The following is a 17853-nucleotide window of genomic DNA, read 5'->3' on the forward strand; positions in this document are numbered from 1 at the left end:
GGCACAAAATGCAGTTACCAGGAAACTGTTCCCACAGAATGAATTCCCCTTGTCAGGTTAATCATTACTTAAAAAATTCAAAGTGAAATGCTGCTTAAATCCCCAAACTGATCCCTTACACGTTTAGATCAAATCTTTATTAACAAATTTACACAAATGTATCAGCTACCCAAACACAACTACATGAACCTTTTCCAGTACAAAACTTCACTCCTTGACACGCATTACAAAAACATTTCCTGTGCTCTATACACAGCCTACATCCTAAGTAATAAGTGGCAATGATTCAGCAACAATCTGTTAAAGCCCATTAAATAACAGCTGTTTTGTCACAAACCACTGGTTTTTAAAGCTGCTTCAGGGGCAACTTTGGGCCTTAGTGTATTTCCTTGTATAGGAAGGGCTTTGACATTTGAGGTCAACCTAATTAAATATTTTCTAGAGCCGGGTAATGTTTTGAAAGCCTCTTTTTGGTGCTGTCGATACCTCAGGTTAAGAGCTTGTTGCCAGAAATCAGTGGCAGCCTTGCTCATTGTTGAAAGTGTTACACTGAGTTTAACCTGTGGCTGAATTTTATCTATATTTATATAATTACCCTTATTATCAATTGTACTCAGAAGTACGATCAGTAAAAAAGTGAAGGATCTGCAGTTTAATGGGCTGAAACATGCACTGGTATACAATGGCCAATAGATTGAATCAAATCAATTAAATTACTATTAATAGAAGACACAAACCACAATTTTGCAACCAAAAAAAAAATCAGAAATCTATTTAATGAAATATTTTAAGTAACTCTTATTTTACCATTATGCTTTAGCAGTGATCAAACTAACAGATTTCTTAGCTCGGGGTGGAGTCAGCCCAACATGCAGCACTAGAAGACTCGCTTTGAATTTGTGGAACTATACATCATGGTTGCTCATGTGGCCATCTTCGTTGTTGACGTCTGTTCAGCCCAAAGGGGCTGAGCATAATCAGGTGCAGGACGTACGCACGACTCAAAGTAATCAAATCTGCCAAGTAGAACTCATCTGGCCCGTTCCCATCTGATCCCAAACAAACTATTGCTGGTGAAAGTATTGTTCTCTATCCACAAAGTCCTTGTTGTGTTGCAGCAGGGGCAAATTATGACCCCCGCTACCCGTGCTGGTGAAATTATTCATAGGGAAAATTGGTGCAACATCCCATGGCGCCCCATGAATGGGAGCGGAGAAAACGCTGTACAGCTCTCTCAGACACACACACACTTATGTCCCTTAGCATAGGTGTGTGTGTGTGTGCGCGCACAAAAACCAGGCACATGGAGACGGCACAGTTCTCTTCAGAAAACGACAAAGTGACCAGAAAGAAATCAGCTGCAAGATTCGAAGAGCGGCTCTCAGCCCCCTCTTGCACTATTTCTTCATCTTGAGGTCGGCCTCCATGGCACTCCGCCGCCCCCTAGTGCCTCCATCCTGCAGCAGAGACACAAAGAAACGTGGAGAGAGAGAAAGAGCGAGCTTAACGTAAGGTTGTACAGGTCAAAGGTCAGGCAGGCCCTGTGGCAGGCCTCCTTGTGTCATTGAGCTCCGCACAAAAACACAGCACAATCCACCCTGGAAGGCATCGTTCCCCAAATGATGAACAGAAAAAATAATCATGAGCAAAATAAAAAGAAAACAAGGAGAAAAGAAACTGGAACATGCAGAGATGCTAACGCACATTAACAGAAAAACACAGGAAACATTAACCGAAGGTCGACGGAAGCTTGGGTGATGAAAGTTACCTGTGTGTGTGTGTTTGTGTGTGTGTGAGAGAGAGAGAGTGTGTGAGTGCGGGATGGGAAAAATCTTTGGTGCAAACAGAAATGTAAACGTTTATGAGGGTGATACAGACAGTATTTTCAAAGATATATGAGAGTGTCTGTGTGTGTGTGTGTGTGTGTGTGTGTGTGTGTGTGAGTGTGAGAGAGAGAGAGAGAGACTGCAAGGAAGAGGAAGAAGTCTTTCATTTCTATATCATCTGTATGGCACATCTATAGAGCACAGGATGGGCGTAGGCTCACGACCCATCTCTTCTGCATTTAATCGTTTCTACACTGCTGAGTAGTTGACACCACTTTAATAGCTCAGTGGTTTAGAGCAACAATCTCTTTGAATCTGCCGTCATAAGTCTTGGAAAACCTGACTGATTAGATTGGATCGCCACTATGAGGAGTGGTTATTTCAACATGCTGTATATAAAAGATGGTCATTTTACATTAACCACTTGTTTACAAACAACCACTGTGAAGCAATCTGATATTCTTATATCAGCATTTTTTGACACATAAAACCCAAACAATTTCCTCACATTTGCTATGTGTTGTATGTTTTTACTCGTCTAAATCGACGATAGACTGGCTGTCTATCAAAGTGTCCACACCCACTTTTACTTAAACACGGTCTTTCAGACAGGGTAAATATTATATCACAGACACCAAAAATATTTTTTTCTATTGGGCTGAAAAGTGATATCTGATTATCTGATGTAGAGTTGGTTATTTAAACATGGGAGTCAATGAGGATTGACTCACTTTTAAAGCCAGTCTCAAGTGGCTCTTAAAAGAACTGAAGGTTGTGTCTCTTTCCCCATTTATTTGTGAGAGCCAGAGGATGTTGCTTGGTTATTTTACATTTAACATTTGATTTTATATTTGTTTTTTATTTTATTGAGTATTTCCCACCAGTCTGAAGTGCGAGTGACTTCAACTAAAATTGGCCAGTTTAGGTTTGTAATATAGTTTGCAAGCTGACTTTTGCTCCTATCAATCTATATAGTTTTTATTTTCTGACTGGTCGTATTAGTCCACCTTTAATGGCTTTCATGGCGTCTTAAATCCTTACTGTCCTCCAAAGCCGCTTCAGTAGAAATAAAGAGAAAGATCAGAGGTACAGACAGGTGTGTGCAGTGTGTAACACTGTGGATGTGTGTACATGTTAGCTTTGAGACAAGCGTGTATGGAGCGTGGCCTGGCTCTGGTGAAACTTGAGCGAGAACCTGAATACTTACAAAAAGAGAGAGAAGGAAAGCAGGAGAGGCCATTGGGACACTGTCCTGTAGGAGGACAAACATCGGAGTGAGAAAGAGAGAGAAAGCACACACAGGCGTGAGAAAGCAAGTTTCATACAAGTCTGCGTCAAACACAGAGACACGCTCAGGAGATGGGGGTCCTGTTGACTTCAGAGCTGCATATACACAAACGCACATTTCTACACAACATGAAGACACACACACACAGTCTCTGAATGCAGACTGGAAATATTAAGACTCATGGAGATGAAGAGTGTACACAAGCAGGCACAAACAGAAGCAACGCAGAGGTGTGAGGACCTCTCACAAGCACCGCACCACAGTTTGCACAACTTGTTAAAGTTCTAAAATGGAGAAGTTGGACTTTGCTGTGTAGCAGTTAAACAAAACACTAAGTTTACTACATCTGTAGAAATATTTGTTAAATATAATTCTGCAAAATGTACCTTTATGTGTGGACTTTCCAAGAAAACATGACATCTTCCCAAAATGTGTTGTCTGAATGTTTCAAATTTCCATCATATCCTATTAGACACACACTCAAGCGTTCAAACAAGAGAAAGCAGGGTGCAGATAAAAGATGGATGTAGCCACTTTGACAACTGTGAATGCAAAGCCCAGTTGTAAAGCCTCAAGCGGAGCTTTTACAGCATCATTTTATTATTTTGAAATCAAACATGACGAGCGAGGATTGGATCTGACTGACACATTCAGGGACGCTGCGTGCTACGCTACAGCTTTATCCTGTTTTTCACTCTTCATAAAATGAACCTCATGTTTTATTAAGACAGTCATCAGAAAAGTGTTTACTGAGGTAATAGATCAAAGGAGCTGAAGTGTCATTTTTCCACAGACAACCTTTTGTCACCCCCTGCTGGCGATAAGAAGAAATTAATGTTTAAGGCACTTCCACAATGACTCCATGTTTGAGAACAAGAGTGGAAGAAAATGGTTAGCTAGGATGAAGTTACATCCATTTTTTATATGCAATGTATGGGAGAAAATAACACACACACACACACACACACAGTAGGAGATGCAGAGAGAGAAACAGGAAACAGAGCAGAAGGTCAGAGATAGACTAGAGAGACAGCAGCGGTGCAGCCAGCATGCAGGATGTGAATCAGCTGGGAAGTCAAGATTAAGAAAGTGCACTTACACCAATTAGAAGAGACAGTGCTGTGTAACAAAATGAGCATGCCTAACTTGTATGATGCGCATCAGTGCCGACCCTTTAATACATTGGCACTCTTAACTCCTTGTGCCCTAATTGCACCACTGGTTTCTGGTACTTCACACCACACTGACACAGTACAGTAGCATCACTCTGGGATCGTAATGTGGAGACAGGGTGAGGTGTATCGAGGTCAATTGTTCAATAATTTCTTTTAGAAAACTAGTCCATTTGTCATATTCTATGTGACATAAATCAGAACTACACTGACTGCATGGTCACTTAAATGTGTGCTGAACCCACAGCTTCCTCAGGTTTCATATGCTGACAGTAAATAAAACAGCATGTCTGTCTGTGACATTTCACAGAGCATAACTGACACGTCCAAAACATTTAATGAATCCACTATTTATGTTTCTTCCACATAAGCGTGTATTTTCATCCAGTTTTGAAATGACTGCAAACCGCAGCATGATGGCACACTGAAATTATCGTCCTGATATACCAAACACATTTATCTACACCAATATAAAATGCCCTTCATAAAAAAAAATCTTTATGACTCCATAAACTGGAAGTGTTATCTGTGGTTTACAAGAAACAGCCAGTTCTGGGACTGTGCACTTCCTGTAAATAATTAAAATGCATTAAACTTAGATTAGATTTCTCCACCTTCTCTTGGAGGCGGGCAGAGGGACTGTTTGCAGTAGCTTTGCAGGCATCATAAAACTCTAAATACCTGGAAGAACATTTATTGCACCGATCTAACAGGAGTCACAGCACTCAGTGTTGGAGAGAGGCAAGAGTTTACAGTGTAGTTACAAAACATCAGCACTGGCATGTGTGGAAACTTTCTTTTGCTTTTAATAAAGAACTCTGCTTCATCACAATCAGCCTTGTCTGCTGCTCAACCCACCTTCTCGGCTGGCTCTCCTGGTTTACGATTTCCCTCCCTGCCTCGGAGGCTCTTGGCAGAGATGGCGCTCTCTGAGGTCTGCATGATGAGCTGGGTGGCCAGGAACTGCTGGACGTGCTCCAGGACGTCGCGCTGCATCTCCAGCGCCATGTGGTACACGTCGTGGTCCGACGAGTTGTACATGACGGCATTCTGAAACATCAGCATGATGTCGCGCTGGAACTCAGCGGTGGTACGGATAACACCGGACTCGATGTTCTTCTTTATGGCGGACAGGTCCATGGGTCTGCAGCAAGAAAGCAGCAGCAGTTAGTTTGTTTTGGTACTTTAGTTGAACAGTTAGGCTGCAACGATTTTTAGCTGAGCTTGTTTCAAAAATGAAGGGTGTGTGTGTGCGGTCTGACCTGTGTACAATGCTGTGGTAACCTGGAGCGATGTCATCTGACACAGGCTGTAGGAAGACGCTGGCGTACCTGAGAAACACAACATTGGCAAAAGTAAAACACCTGTCTCCTCTCAACAACATGACCCGGGTTAATCTGTAGGATTCAAGCGAGTCTCTAACTTCTTTAACTGATTGGAAAAAGTCAAATGGTTTTATGCAAACGCACTGCAGAATGTACAACAGTGTAGTTACTCATTCAATCACACCAGCTCGATACAAAAAGCTGGAAATTGATGAAACTCACAATAATAAGACAAAAAAAATAAATCAAATGAAATTGATTTGAACTTACTGACCAAAAAAACAAGACTTGAACAATTTATTGTTGAGCTCTGGTACAAAGCTCTACCTGTGATTGGCTGCAGCTCTCCAGACCAGCATAATGGCTTTCTTCCAGATCTTCTGTGCCTGGACCGCCTCCTGGTCTTCGCCACATGTAGAGCTGACGCGGAGAAAGAAGAGAGAGGCAGTTGGAGCAGAGTGGGAGAGAAAAGCAAAAAAACAAAAGCATTTACTGTTAGACTGTTAGCTCAATGAAAATGACAAAAGTTTGATCCATTTTCAAAGAAAGATTTCCCCTAATATTTTTGTTTAGAAGAATAGCAGGGGTTATTTCAGGAGAAACAGACTCCTGGTTTTACTATTACTGGTAAAAACCAGGGACAGGGTGAATATTTTTGCCTACGCCCTTTCTGGAAGAATAAGCACCTGGACACTTACAGCTGGGAAGAAGAGGCCGGGCTGCTGGCCAGTGAATCAGCAGTGTAGCGCTGGGAGGGCGGGCCGTATCCATCCTCACTCTCACTTGCTGCCCGATCCACCTCAGATAAATATGGACCCTCCCCCTCTCCACACTCATCCTTCAGCTCCATCGCTTCTTCGGGGTCACCCTCGCTCCCTGCCTCCTCCTCCTTCACCTCCTGGATTCAAACACACAGAGTAAAATAACGGTTATTCTTGTTATCATATGCCGTCCACACATGTACGTAGCCTTAAATGTGTTACCTTGGACTCTTTCCCGGACACAGAGCTGTCCTCAGAGTCTGTGGGACAGAAATGAGGAGACAATGAGAAAACAGAAATGTGCGAGCATTTCCACTGTGGGTTTAGATCGGTGTGTAATCCATGCACCTAAGCAAGGTGGGTTGGGCTCAGGCTGACTCCACTCCTCTCCTTCACTCTTCACTGTAGCTTCAGTGACTTCTTTGACCACGGGCCCCTCCTCTGCGACTTCACTTGCTGCTACACCATCATCAGAGGTGACAGAAGAAGTGACATCACTTCCCGTCACCTCAGGTCCTTCATAGTTTCCCTTAAGCGGTTCTTCCCTTTTAGTATCTGGCTGGTTTTGTGTCTCCTGGCTGGCAGGTGTCGGGGCTAATGTTGCGACCATATCCTGAGGTGTCTGTTGGGGGGCTGACTCTTGGATGGTTGGTGTGGGCTCTGAAGCTTTCAGCTCCTGGGTCTCCCAGGGGCCAGGGAGGGTGTGACCTTCTGACACGGCCTCTTCGCACAGAGAGAGAGCTGCTTCCACCGCAGCTGCATCCAAAGCCACAGGGTCATCGTCCTGGGATGATGATTAAAAAGATAAACCATTATGTTGTTTCAGTGTTTCCCCACACATGAACTTTACATGGGGAGCCAGGTTAGTGAAAGAGCAGGTATTAGACCTGCTGACTGTCAGAGCAGCAATGAACTGTCTCCAATTAAAAAACAACAACAAACAAACAAAAAACAAGAGGAGTTCTTAAGCTAACCCCCAACCTACCAAAACCACCAGCGATAACTCTTAGTCTGGCCTCTTCCTCCTGACCTGTCAGACACATGTGACCTTACTGGGATCACTAGGCTCCTTCCAGTATGGCTCTCATACTGGTAGGAGTTCATTGACCACACTAAATTGTGATCGTTACATCATGGGCCACATCCAGCCTACTTTGATCTTGAGACAGCTGTGAAACTCGCCTTTCTGAGATGTCTTAATATTTGAAAAGGAAGTGCAATTTCAACAGCATGTCTTAAAGAAACGCTGATGTAGCAAATGAGAGAAATGTATTAACGCGACTCTTTGGGTTTAAATTGTAAGAAAAAAATGTGTAAAATTCCAGAAAGTTCTGGCAAAGTTTTTGTTAAGTCACAGAAAATGTGTTTTAACTGTGGAAACCACTAAAAACCACATAAACCTCTACAGTGAAAACACAGGAACTTTTCTCTTATTTAATTGCTTAGCTATTACTTAAGTACTTTGGTGCAGTATGAAAGGCCTCTTTAATTTACGCCCTCCTTCACATTTTCCAAAGCTGTCCAGTGGGCCGGACTGGAGTCTTTGCCTGGCTGCAGACTTTATGTTTGGCACCGGCTCTAGGGGTTGGGTGGGCCAAGTGAATTTTGAGATTTTACATTTTTCCATGCATCCAAAGGAATAAAGAAACCAATATACTACTAGAAAAAAATCCCCTTTTCCTTATTGTGAAAATTCAGTTGCAGTTAACGAGCGATTGTCAGTACTTCCTGTCTAGTGCTCTCCTATAGGCAGTCTGTTCAGGTTGCTGCTGTGACAATCCTCAGTGTAGTTATGCCATCTACAGGCAGTCCTTGTTCTGCTCTAGAGATTCTTCAGGGCCACTCTTAGCTAATGCTTAGTCCAAGTCTGACAATGGGAACATAAAATATGGCAAATTTCATTCTTTGTTTTCCAATTAACACTAAATATTTTCTAAATCATATTATATTCGTATTAGTTTGTTTTTAGTGTCATTGCCTTAATCAACGACTAAAATACTTGATATTAAACCTACAAAATAAACTCTGCTCCTGGTCATATTAATCTCAAACGAATGCAGCCCCTACACAGTATGTACCTTCTCTTCAATGATGGCAATGATGTCTCCCACTGTCTCCAGGTCCAGTTCATCACCAATGTAAGACACAGCCACGAGGTCTTCTTCTACTAATCCCGTGTCCTCACCGAGCTCTGCTTTCACTGCCGCCTCTGCTTCCCCCTCTGTAAACCCGTGCAGGTGACGAAATAAGAACACAAGCATGCAACAACAATCTTACTGCAAAGTTAAGACCCGTATCTCCCTCTTTGAACCAGGAAACACTGACTAAAATGCAACAACGCAGACGTGTGACTTTATTTAGAAACTGACTGTAGAAAAACAGGGAAAAAAGGAGGAGGAGAGACATGCAACAACGTTCCCCCAGACACCCCCAAGTAGGGATGGGTACCGGTATCGTTCTGACATAAACGGTAGTAACCAGACCGTTCTTTTAGAGCAGAGCTACAGATTAAAAATGCCCAAGGCGAAGCGGTCAAAAGTCTGGCTTTACTTCACAGCAAAATATGCAAACTCAGCAGCCTGCAACAAGTGCTTTAAGCTGATACTGTGATACTGTCAAAGGAGGTAACACCTCAAATCCGATGAAACACCTGGCGATGCATAGCGGGTTTTTTTTAAAAGCCGAGAAATGCGCCGTATTTGATAGCTTGCTGCGAGACCTCACACCGTGCACATCTACTGCGGGTGGGTTGCCTGTTATCGGACCCGGAGTTAGCAACATCCCCCAAAACCCAAAGAGTAGAGTCCTGGCCCCTAGCCCTGCCAGTGTAGCAGAAATGATGATGATGATGGTGATGGCAGCAGCCGTTCTTCTCTGCGTGAGTAGCTTAATGTTGTTCGTGTGTAATTTACGTTGAGTAGGCTAACCACGTTATTACATTAATGCATGTAAGGTGAACTAGCAAACATCATCATAGCTACATGCGGCTGTCTTCTTGTTTGATGGCAGATGCTCCCTTCACCCTGGCCAAAAAGGCTAAAATGACCAAAGAAAAAGTGGAAAACAGTTAAACATGAGAGGTTTTTGGACAAAGTTTGTGTTTTTTCCATTGTTTAAGCACTGCTTCCAGCCAAGAGTGATACCATATATGCCCCATAGCTGCAGAAAAGGCTAACATTGTTATCTTTTTACAAAAAAAAAAACAAACAGCTGAACATGAGAGGTTTTTGGACCAATTTTGTATTCTCCATTCTTTAAGCACCGGTTTGAGCACCGTTTAAGCACCGGCACTGTTTCAAAAGTACTGGTTTGGCACCGGTATCGGATAAAACCTAAACGATACCCATCCCTACCCCCAAGACATTTACTTTGAACATGCTCTGTCTATCTTAATTACAAGTAACCAGGAGTCACGATGACCATTTTTAGGAGCCCCATGAATGCAATTATTTCCCAGGACAGCAACCAGGCAAGCTGTAAAGAAAGTAGCTCCTGTGTAATGTGAAACTTAGTTAGGTGTGTTTACCTGTGATGATGTCATGGCCAGGTGGTAAGGCAGTGGCTGCCGTAGCAGTCTGTACGCCATTAGTTAGGCTTCCAGTGGAGTCGCCCTCTGCAACCTGACATCAGAAAAAACACAACAACAACAAAAACACCAAAGTGAGGTTTAATAAAAAATATCAGAGCATAAAAGAAGATTTAAAAGAATACTGATGTTAGAATATCACAGTAAGGCTTTATTGCCCACTGAGTGGATTAACTCCTACTTTCATTCTTTGAATGTTAGTATTAGAATAGGTATCAAAACTCAGTGGCTTAGCCAGGAATTTAAAAATACTCCAAATCTATTTGCACTTTACAGATGCATTTAAATGATTTGTTTTTACACATTGCTGGTTTTCAGGTATTTTACAGAACTGAGTCTAAAGCCTTTGAGCGAGACTCGCAGCTTTCATTGTAATCACATCGTTTCTGGATGTTATGAGCCATGCTAAGTTGCCTCTCACCAGGCGAGGGCTGGCTGAGATGAGGTTGCCTTTTTTCAGCAGTTCTGACAGTAGAGGTGACGGTGGCGGTGTGGTCTTCTGGGCTAGGAGCCTTTTCTGTGGCGAGTCCTCGACTAGAGCAGCGAGTCCACCATCTTTGGGCCCGGGTCCTGGAGGGTCTGCTGCTGGCAGAAACACTCCTACCCCCTGAGCCTGACAGACAGCAGAGAAGTCATTGAGACGGAGCGAGATGATCTTATTCCTCTGACTTGTAATGAGGCAAAAACTGGGGCCGGATATACTCATGTTTAATGTTACTGTAGACGTCTCTATATTCACTGCAGTGAAACATGGTTTATGTATCTGTGAGCTTGGCTGAAATTCATCTCTTAACAGAAAACTGGGACTCTTATAAACTCATTTCCCTTCACCATCATTCTTCTATCCTGTGAGCTAAACAAGTATATATGGCAAACTAAGTGTTCTTACAACTGAGTGGGTGGTGGTTGTATCTTCAGAGACACCGGCTCCTGTATCCATGGGTGGAGTGGGCACTGAAGAGTCAGTCTGAGAATCCAGGGTTGGCGGGCTGGCACCCAGGGGAGACCGTACAGTCACACTGGGCAGACGCTTGGGTGTGTTTTTCACTGCCTGGCGAGCTGCGATACAGACAGAAGACCAGAGTGGAGGTGAGCATGACAATTTTCAAACTCTCCTTAAAAACAAATCTGAAAAAAAGCAGCAGAGAAATCCTGAGCATCATGTGAGAGGATCGTCACTCCAACCCAAGCACTTGAGTGAAAGACGCTCTTGTCTTAAGAGAAGCTGAGAAACATTCCAAGAAGGACGAGAAGTTGCAATCTTCTGAGATATAGATGCATATAATTCCTGCTTTATTACATCCTCTCAGTTGATTCTGATCTCACATCTGTTACCCCTAAGGTTTTTATTAAGCTTCCCTCCCCTTCCTAAAAATATCAAACTATAAATTACAGCAAAGAATTTTTCTACTTCATCTTCATGATACTCGGTTTGCAGATGGTCTAAACTCTATTTTCAAAACGTTTCCTCGATCCAACAACCTCAAATAGCCTTAAAATGTAGAGTGCAATAGTCAAGGAGAACTAAAATGCCTGGCTACAGAGGACCTCTCATCATTTTTAATAGTGCTATTGTTTTCAGACATCCTAATTCCCTTCTAGTATTGTCTACATAGCCAAAACCACAAGGGCTTTGCAACAGGTCGACTACATGTGTGGGCCGAGGTTCGACGTGTGATTTGAATCTTCCTGGTTGTATGTGGATGTGAGAGATGGTCGTCTTTAATCTTAGCATTAGAGTTCGTGCCAACAAGGGAAATCTTTATGCTAAAAAAACGTGTAGGTACAAAATGAAGTTCTACCTTCACAAATCTGTCCCTTAGTTTACCAAGATCACAGGTTTCAGCTTCATATGGGAACTTTGTTTTTATATCAAATAACTCACTCGAATTTTAATAGTATGACATATATATTTAACTTCAAGCTCTGACAGATCTTACCATAACATACAGACAATGACAATGGCAACACCCACCACAGAGCAACAAGTTTGCAACTAATTCTTCGCCTTTTCCTAAGAAATACATGCACCAGCCTTCGTAGAGTGAAAGTGAACCTAAACTACCTTGGTACGCCATTTCTGTGGCTTTCCTCTTCTGCTCTGCTTCCTCCTCGTCCTGCTTCTTCTTTCTAGGGAAGACAAATTATGACAATATAACAGTTTGTATACAAAACTAAATGAGAGAACGCCCTCATTTATCTAAATAGCCCACTCATCTACAGAGATACAGACACAGACATATACTTTTTTAATCCCACATTGGGGAAATTTACTTGTTACAGCAGCACAGACAGAAGAAAAATGTGAATAAGAGATATATTAGAAAACACACACAAACACACACATATATATATATAAATAAAAGAACAGTGTACAAAACATGTATAGTTGTTGGTTACTGGCAAACAGAGTAAAGTTCTACTGGCAGCGTTCTGCAAGATCTTTAACACTCTGGAGTTGGTTGTGTGAAACAACTATCATGGTAATCCACCCATTAGGTGGAAGCACTATCCCACAGATAAGATGCTTACAGTGTGATCTCTCCCCAAAGCTCTTTCAGCTGGGAGTCCATGTGACCCATCTGTATCAGATCCACCTCCTTCTTCAACTTCCTGTTGTGATTAAAACAAACAAAGCAAAAAGGGGTTAAAGTTCAGATATCAAAGTTGTCAAATGTTTTCCCTTTAAGAGTTTATGTACCTGTACTGCTCTTGTGTATCTCGTATAAGTTTTTTTAACTCCTCTATTCTCTCAGTGGTCAGCCTACGAACGATGACATCTTCAATGGTCTCGACCACCTCGCCCTTCTCACCGCGCTTACGCCTGGAACAGGAAAACACACATTTTGAGTCAACTCTCAAATTATTTTTGAAATGCATAATAATATTGTTTACTTTTTATATCTGCAAACAGATGTGTGTGTACACTGTAATACTGACTTAGGGGCTTCAGTAGCTTCCAGCAGTTCTGAATATTGTGAGGCACAGTGCTGAGAAACAGAGAACAAAATATTCTTATAGGTGAGCAGAGAAGATCAGTCCAACTGCAGTTACACTCAAAAGACAATGTTCCTGAAGACTTATGGAAGTGAAGTGTGAGATAAATTCACAAAAGGAATATTTGTTATGCTCTCACCTTTTGCGAGAACCAGTCTGGTGGACGCCCAGGCTCTGCAAAAGGCTTGATGGCTCTACTTACACTTACCCTGAAACACAGAGAGTCTCCTCAGACTAAACTCAAGCATTAAGCAGATAACAATAACACACATTTTCAAGCATTTTAAAAATAAAATAAAGTAATATCATTTTGTCTTACGAACTGCCTTGCACTCGCCTACTGCCAGTGTTTGAAACAGATTATGAGCACAGAACAATAACCACCATAAGGATCATTGTTAAGACACTAAATCTGATATATTCTAGTACGATGGTTCATTTAGACAAAAATTAGTAATCTTAGGGAAAGCACAAACTGTTTGCAAACACTGATATCTTAAAAGAAATGGTACAAAACCCTCTGAAGATAATTTTCCTATTATATGGCTCATTTTAGGAGAACTGCAGAAAAATAGTGGTATATAATGATAGTAAATACGATTACAGTTATATTTATCAAACAAGATCCTTAAATCATTTTACATATCTTCTCCTTACAGCATTTCTCCAACACATTTAAAATATGAATATAAGGTCCCATGGGCAAACTAAATCTCTCTCCCTCTCTCTCTCACACACACACACACACACACACACACACACACACACAAAAGTAGCTGAGCATATTTCTTTTTACCAGTTTTGGTCTCCGCTCCTCATAACAGAGGAGGCCAGGCACAATTTCTCCCTGACTGACCAGGGCTCCGTCGGCCCCACATTCAGTATCTTGTGTTCTGTTGGGGGGAAAGAAGAATTTATTACACGATTGACTGTTTTTCCTGCTACTTTGTTGCTACTAGCTAACCAAACCACAGGGTGCCACAAGCCAGTACACAGTGTATTGGCTTGCCCCAAACCCAGATGAATAATGGAGAGGGGTGCATCAGGAAGAGGATCTGACTTAAAATCATCACCAATCCAATCACGTGGCTCATTAGTAAGATCTGCATACTGGACTGGTCAGGAACCCACAAACTGCAACCAGTGCTGCTGGCAAGCAGAGTACCAGTGGAAACTGTGCCACTGATGAGTGAAGACAGATTAGAAAAAGGCAAAGGTTAGTGTGTCTAGAGTCAGTAACAGAGAAATTTTGGAGCGTGGAGGACAGAGCAGGGACTGGGAAAGGGAGATAGCTGACTGATTGGATATGACCAGAGGAAAGATAATAGATATACTGAACAAAGGACACTGAAGATGGAGCTACAAGACAGAAAGAAAAGGGGAAGAACAGAGGGAAGATTCGTGGATGCAATGGAGGAGGACTATGCAGAGGGTGGTGCGACAGAAGAGGATGTTAGGGGTTGGGTGAGACAGAGGCAGATGGTCCAGATGATCCACTGTGGTGACCCCTAAAAGGCACAGCTGAAAGAAGCTAATTGAAAACCTGTATTTTAGGGCAAAAACAATGGCACAAAAAGAGCCACATAAAATATGAGATATTCTGAAACAACTCGGTTAACTTCATTCTGCCACACAAGCTTCCATCCAAATTGCAAAAGCATCTGAGGGTAATCTCAGTAACTGAACATAAAATATATGGGGCTTGTGGTTACGTGTAGTAGTAGTTCTGCCACATTAGATTTTAACGTTATGGCTTTGTTATTACTAGCAATATTATCTGACTGCGTTTTGACAATTTTAACTGAATAAAATCCCAATTAACATTATTTTTAATTGAGTGCTATTTTACGGAACTTTCTATCCCTGCTTACTTGGTCAAATACACACAAAAACATGTTTAAAAAAACTAGTATTTTTTCTAAGAAGAACACTATCATCAGTCACTGATGACGAATCAGCCTCTGCGGACTGTCTCAGGTTTTTTTAGTGGTTTGTTATTATTTTTTCCCGAAGTACCACACATACGACGGTCGTGTTTCCGTACAGTCAATAAAAACCGTTCAGATCGTATTATGTTAAAAACGTTATTTTAAGTTTAAAAAATAAAAAAACCAAGGGCAACGGCGTCAAATGAATGATTTAAAAGTCTTTCGTTATTTAGCCAAGGTAGCTAGCTAATGCTACACTATTGATATTAGCTTGGGTATGCTAATATGATTACAGCAAAGCATTCCTCACGTTTACTGGGGCGTGAATATAAGTTAAAACACACAACCCTATCAAGAGACGTATCACATACATTTCTAGAAAAAAACAACAACATACGCATTGCTAATATTTAATTTATAGCGTTAGCTTAGCATAGTCGATTAAGGGGGACACATTCGTGAGACACACACACACACCGTAAACACGGTGCAACGTTTTAGCAAGGTAAGGGGCTACAGGTTCTGGCTAAAATAATCTAGCTGCAAGGCTTGGAATTTGTTTGCTATTACTACTGTCTATAAATAACGAGGAAAAACAGAAAGACTTGAAAAATATTACTCACTGCCGATACCGCTCGCCATTGCTTTTGTGACGAGGCCTTGATCACAACTTCCGCCGGACAGGTTTCAACGGAACACACAGTAAAGTCAACCCAAGCGAGCGGAACAAATAGAAATTTGATTAAATAAATAAATAAACGAAGCTTTAAAAAACAGTGAGGGATACTAGGAGCTGTTTCATTACACTTAAGCAGAGCTGGAAATACTTCGTTACTGTGACGAAATACAAATACGTTACTGTACTTACGTACAATTATCAGGTATCAGTACTTTACTTGAGTCGTTTTTTTTCTGACAACTTTTTAATCATACTCCCTATATTTTTAAAATAGGCTCGTAACTCTTGTTACATACAGAGTAGTTAGACATATTCAGACACACAGAACCAATGCATAATGCATGGTATAGCACAGAACCATGTACATAATGCACACACACACACACACACAATTGATATTTGTTACTTAATGGTTGTTGTGGCTAACCTAACTACCCCTGCATAATTCAAATAAATGTAACTACTGACTGGAAGGTTGGAAGTTCGATCCCTGGCTGCTTTAGCCTATATCCCCAAGTGTTCTTGGTCAAGATACTGAACCTAAGTTATTTCCAGCGTGATTATCAGAGTGTGAATGTTAGATAGAAAGCAAGAAGATGTATAAAAGGTGCTTGTGAAATACGTAAATTTACTAAACTAAATATTTTTCTCTTTGAAAAACTAAAGTTCATGCCAAATTTTAGCCATACCTTCAGATCTCTGGCACTGCAATGGGAACCAAAATGGCCCCCAGTTTTGCCTGTCTTTTTGTTGGTCATCTGGAAGAACAAATTCTATATAATCACCAAAATAACCCTTATTTACCATTCATTGTATCTTGGAAACGTTATATAGATGACGTATTTCTACTCTGGAAAGGACCAGTCTCTATATTACTAGAGTTTGTAGAATTCCTTAATGGACACTTTGCAGTTTTACGTTTCACCCTCAATTACAGTACTGAAGAAATTAACTTTCTGGACATGAAAGTAACAAAAAAAGACAAATCTCTGTCCACATCTCTGTATTCTAAACCCACTGATCGGAATACATTATTACATGCTGCAAGTTTCCATCTGAACCACCTCAAAAAGAGCATCCCTGTAAGCCAGTTGATTAGACTCAAGCGTATCTGTGAGACTCATGATGAATATAATGAGAGTAAAGAAGAGATGTTGAACAAATTCAAAGAAAGAAAGTAAGTGGTTAAGTTCTGCAGAAGAGAAGGTGAGTTCAGTAAGTAGGGATGTCTATTTAACAACCAAGAAATCTCCAAAACATAAACCCAACCTTATCTTCTGCACAACCTTTACGCCAAAAACCAGAACAATTAAAGAAATAATTCTAAAACACTGGCATATCCTTCAGAATGACCCAAACTTATTAGGTACCTTCAAAGAACCACCGATGATAACCTACAGGAGAGGAAGGAATATTAAAGATAGGCTTGTTAGAGCTTACCAGGACCCTATTACTCCAGATAAAACCCTGATAACCCATAACCTACATGGCAATTTCAAGTGTGGGGCATGCATTAATTGTCAATACACCAAAAATGTTAAATCATACAAAGACCCTATAGGTGACAAAACCATTGCCATAAAGGGCTTTATCACATGCAGAACTAAAAATGTAATCTACATGATACAGTGCCCATGCAATGAAATATATTAGGAGAAACATCCCGCCCTCTTAAAGATCGAATTAATGAACACAGAAGCTCGATCAAGAGGAATGATTTAACCAGCCCTGTTGCAAGACACTTCAATGATAAACATCCAAATTCACCATTATTTTTCCTAGGCATTGAAGCCATTAAACTAAACCAAAGAGGTGGCAATATAAATTTTATCCGGAAAAAAGGAGAAGCATTTTGGATATTCCGTTTTAAGAGTCTGCACCCCAGAGGCATGAATGAGGATTTTTCTATCAATGAGTTTTTATGAACTACACCTTTTTTTATTTATTTATTTTATTATTTTAACCAAAGAAGTAGCGTTCTAGACATCTCACTTTAAGTCCACATTTTAAGTCTAGATTTTACATTTTAGAGACATAAATAAGGATCTTTTAACAAATGTGTTTTCAGACATATGGGGGTTATGTTACCCCCCCTCATCAGTAATGAACTAGTCCGGTATTCACTTGGGCGTAACTTAGCCAATCAACCAATACCTACCTATTATATGTCAGCTGACCTATCTATGAAGTTTTGACTGGTTAATTTGAATTTTTTTCTGTTTCCTGTCTTGTATTTAAGCAATTTTTTACAATGTTTTACTATGACCCTGATGAAGACCACAAGCCGAAAC

General features: G+C 41.1%; 1 protein-coding gene across 3 annotated transcripts; it reads right to left on the minus strand.

Moving 5' to 3' along the window:
- Window positions 1-122: 122 nt before the first annotated feature.
- brd8b (bromodomain containing 8b) lies at window positions 123-15596 on the minus strand. Of its 3 annotated transcripts, XM_006781830.2 has the most exons (19): window positions 15507-15596; window positions 13752-13848; window positions 13095-13164; window positions 12899-12948; window positions 12660-12782; window positions 12491-12571; window positions 12024-12088; window positions 10848-11017; window positions 10380-10571; window positions 9899-9992; window positions 8451-8593; window positions 6721-7156; window positions 6595-6632; window positions 6310-6509; window positions 5939-6031; window positions 5549-5617; window positions 5145-5430; window positions 3034-3078; window positions 123-1457 (listed from the first exon to the last, which is right to left on the minus strand). In XM_006781830.2, the coding sequence occupies exons 1-19, from the start codon at window positions 15523-15525 to the stop codon at window positions 1398-1400; spliced, it is 2331 nt and encodes a 776-aa protein (XP_006781893.1). In that variant the 5' UTR covers window positions 15526-15596; the 3' UTR covers window positions 123-1397. The 3 variants fall into 3 exon arrangements, with proteins under 3 accessions (XP_006781893.1, XP_006781894.1, XP_006781892.1); XM_006781831.2 differs by lacking the exon at window positions 3034-3078; XM_006781829.2 differs by lacking the exon at window positions 123-1457 and having other exon boundaries at window positions 1521-3078.
- Window positions 15597-17853: the final 2257 nt, after the last annotated feature.

The sequence above is a fragment of the Neolamprologus brichardi genome, chromosome 2 (genome assembly GCF_056152115.1).
Source record: "Neolamprologus brichardi isolate AB-2024 chromosome 2, ASM5615211v1, whole genome shotgun sequence".
NCBI lineage: Eukaryota > Metazoa > Chordata > Actinopteri > Cichliformes > Cichlidae > Neolamprologus > Neolamprologus brichardi.

Excerpts from the sequence above, each read along its gene's own strand:
- brd8b (XM_006781829.2), bottom strand. Across the intron at positions 12,949-13,094 it reads CAGACTGGTTCTCGCAAAAG|CACTGTGCCTCACAATATTC; the intron begins GTGAGAGCATAA and ends TCTGTTTCTCAG. Across the intron at positions 10,572-10,847 it reads CAACCACCACCCACTCAGTT|GCTCAGGGGGTAGGAGTGTT; the intron begins GTAAGAACACTT and ends GCTGTCTGTCAG.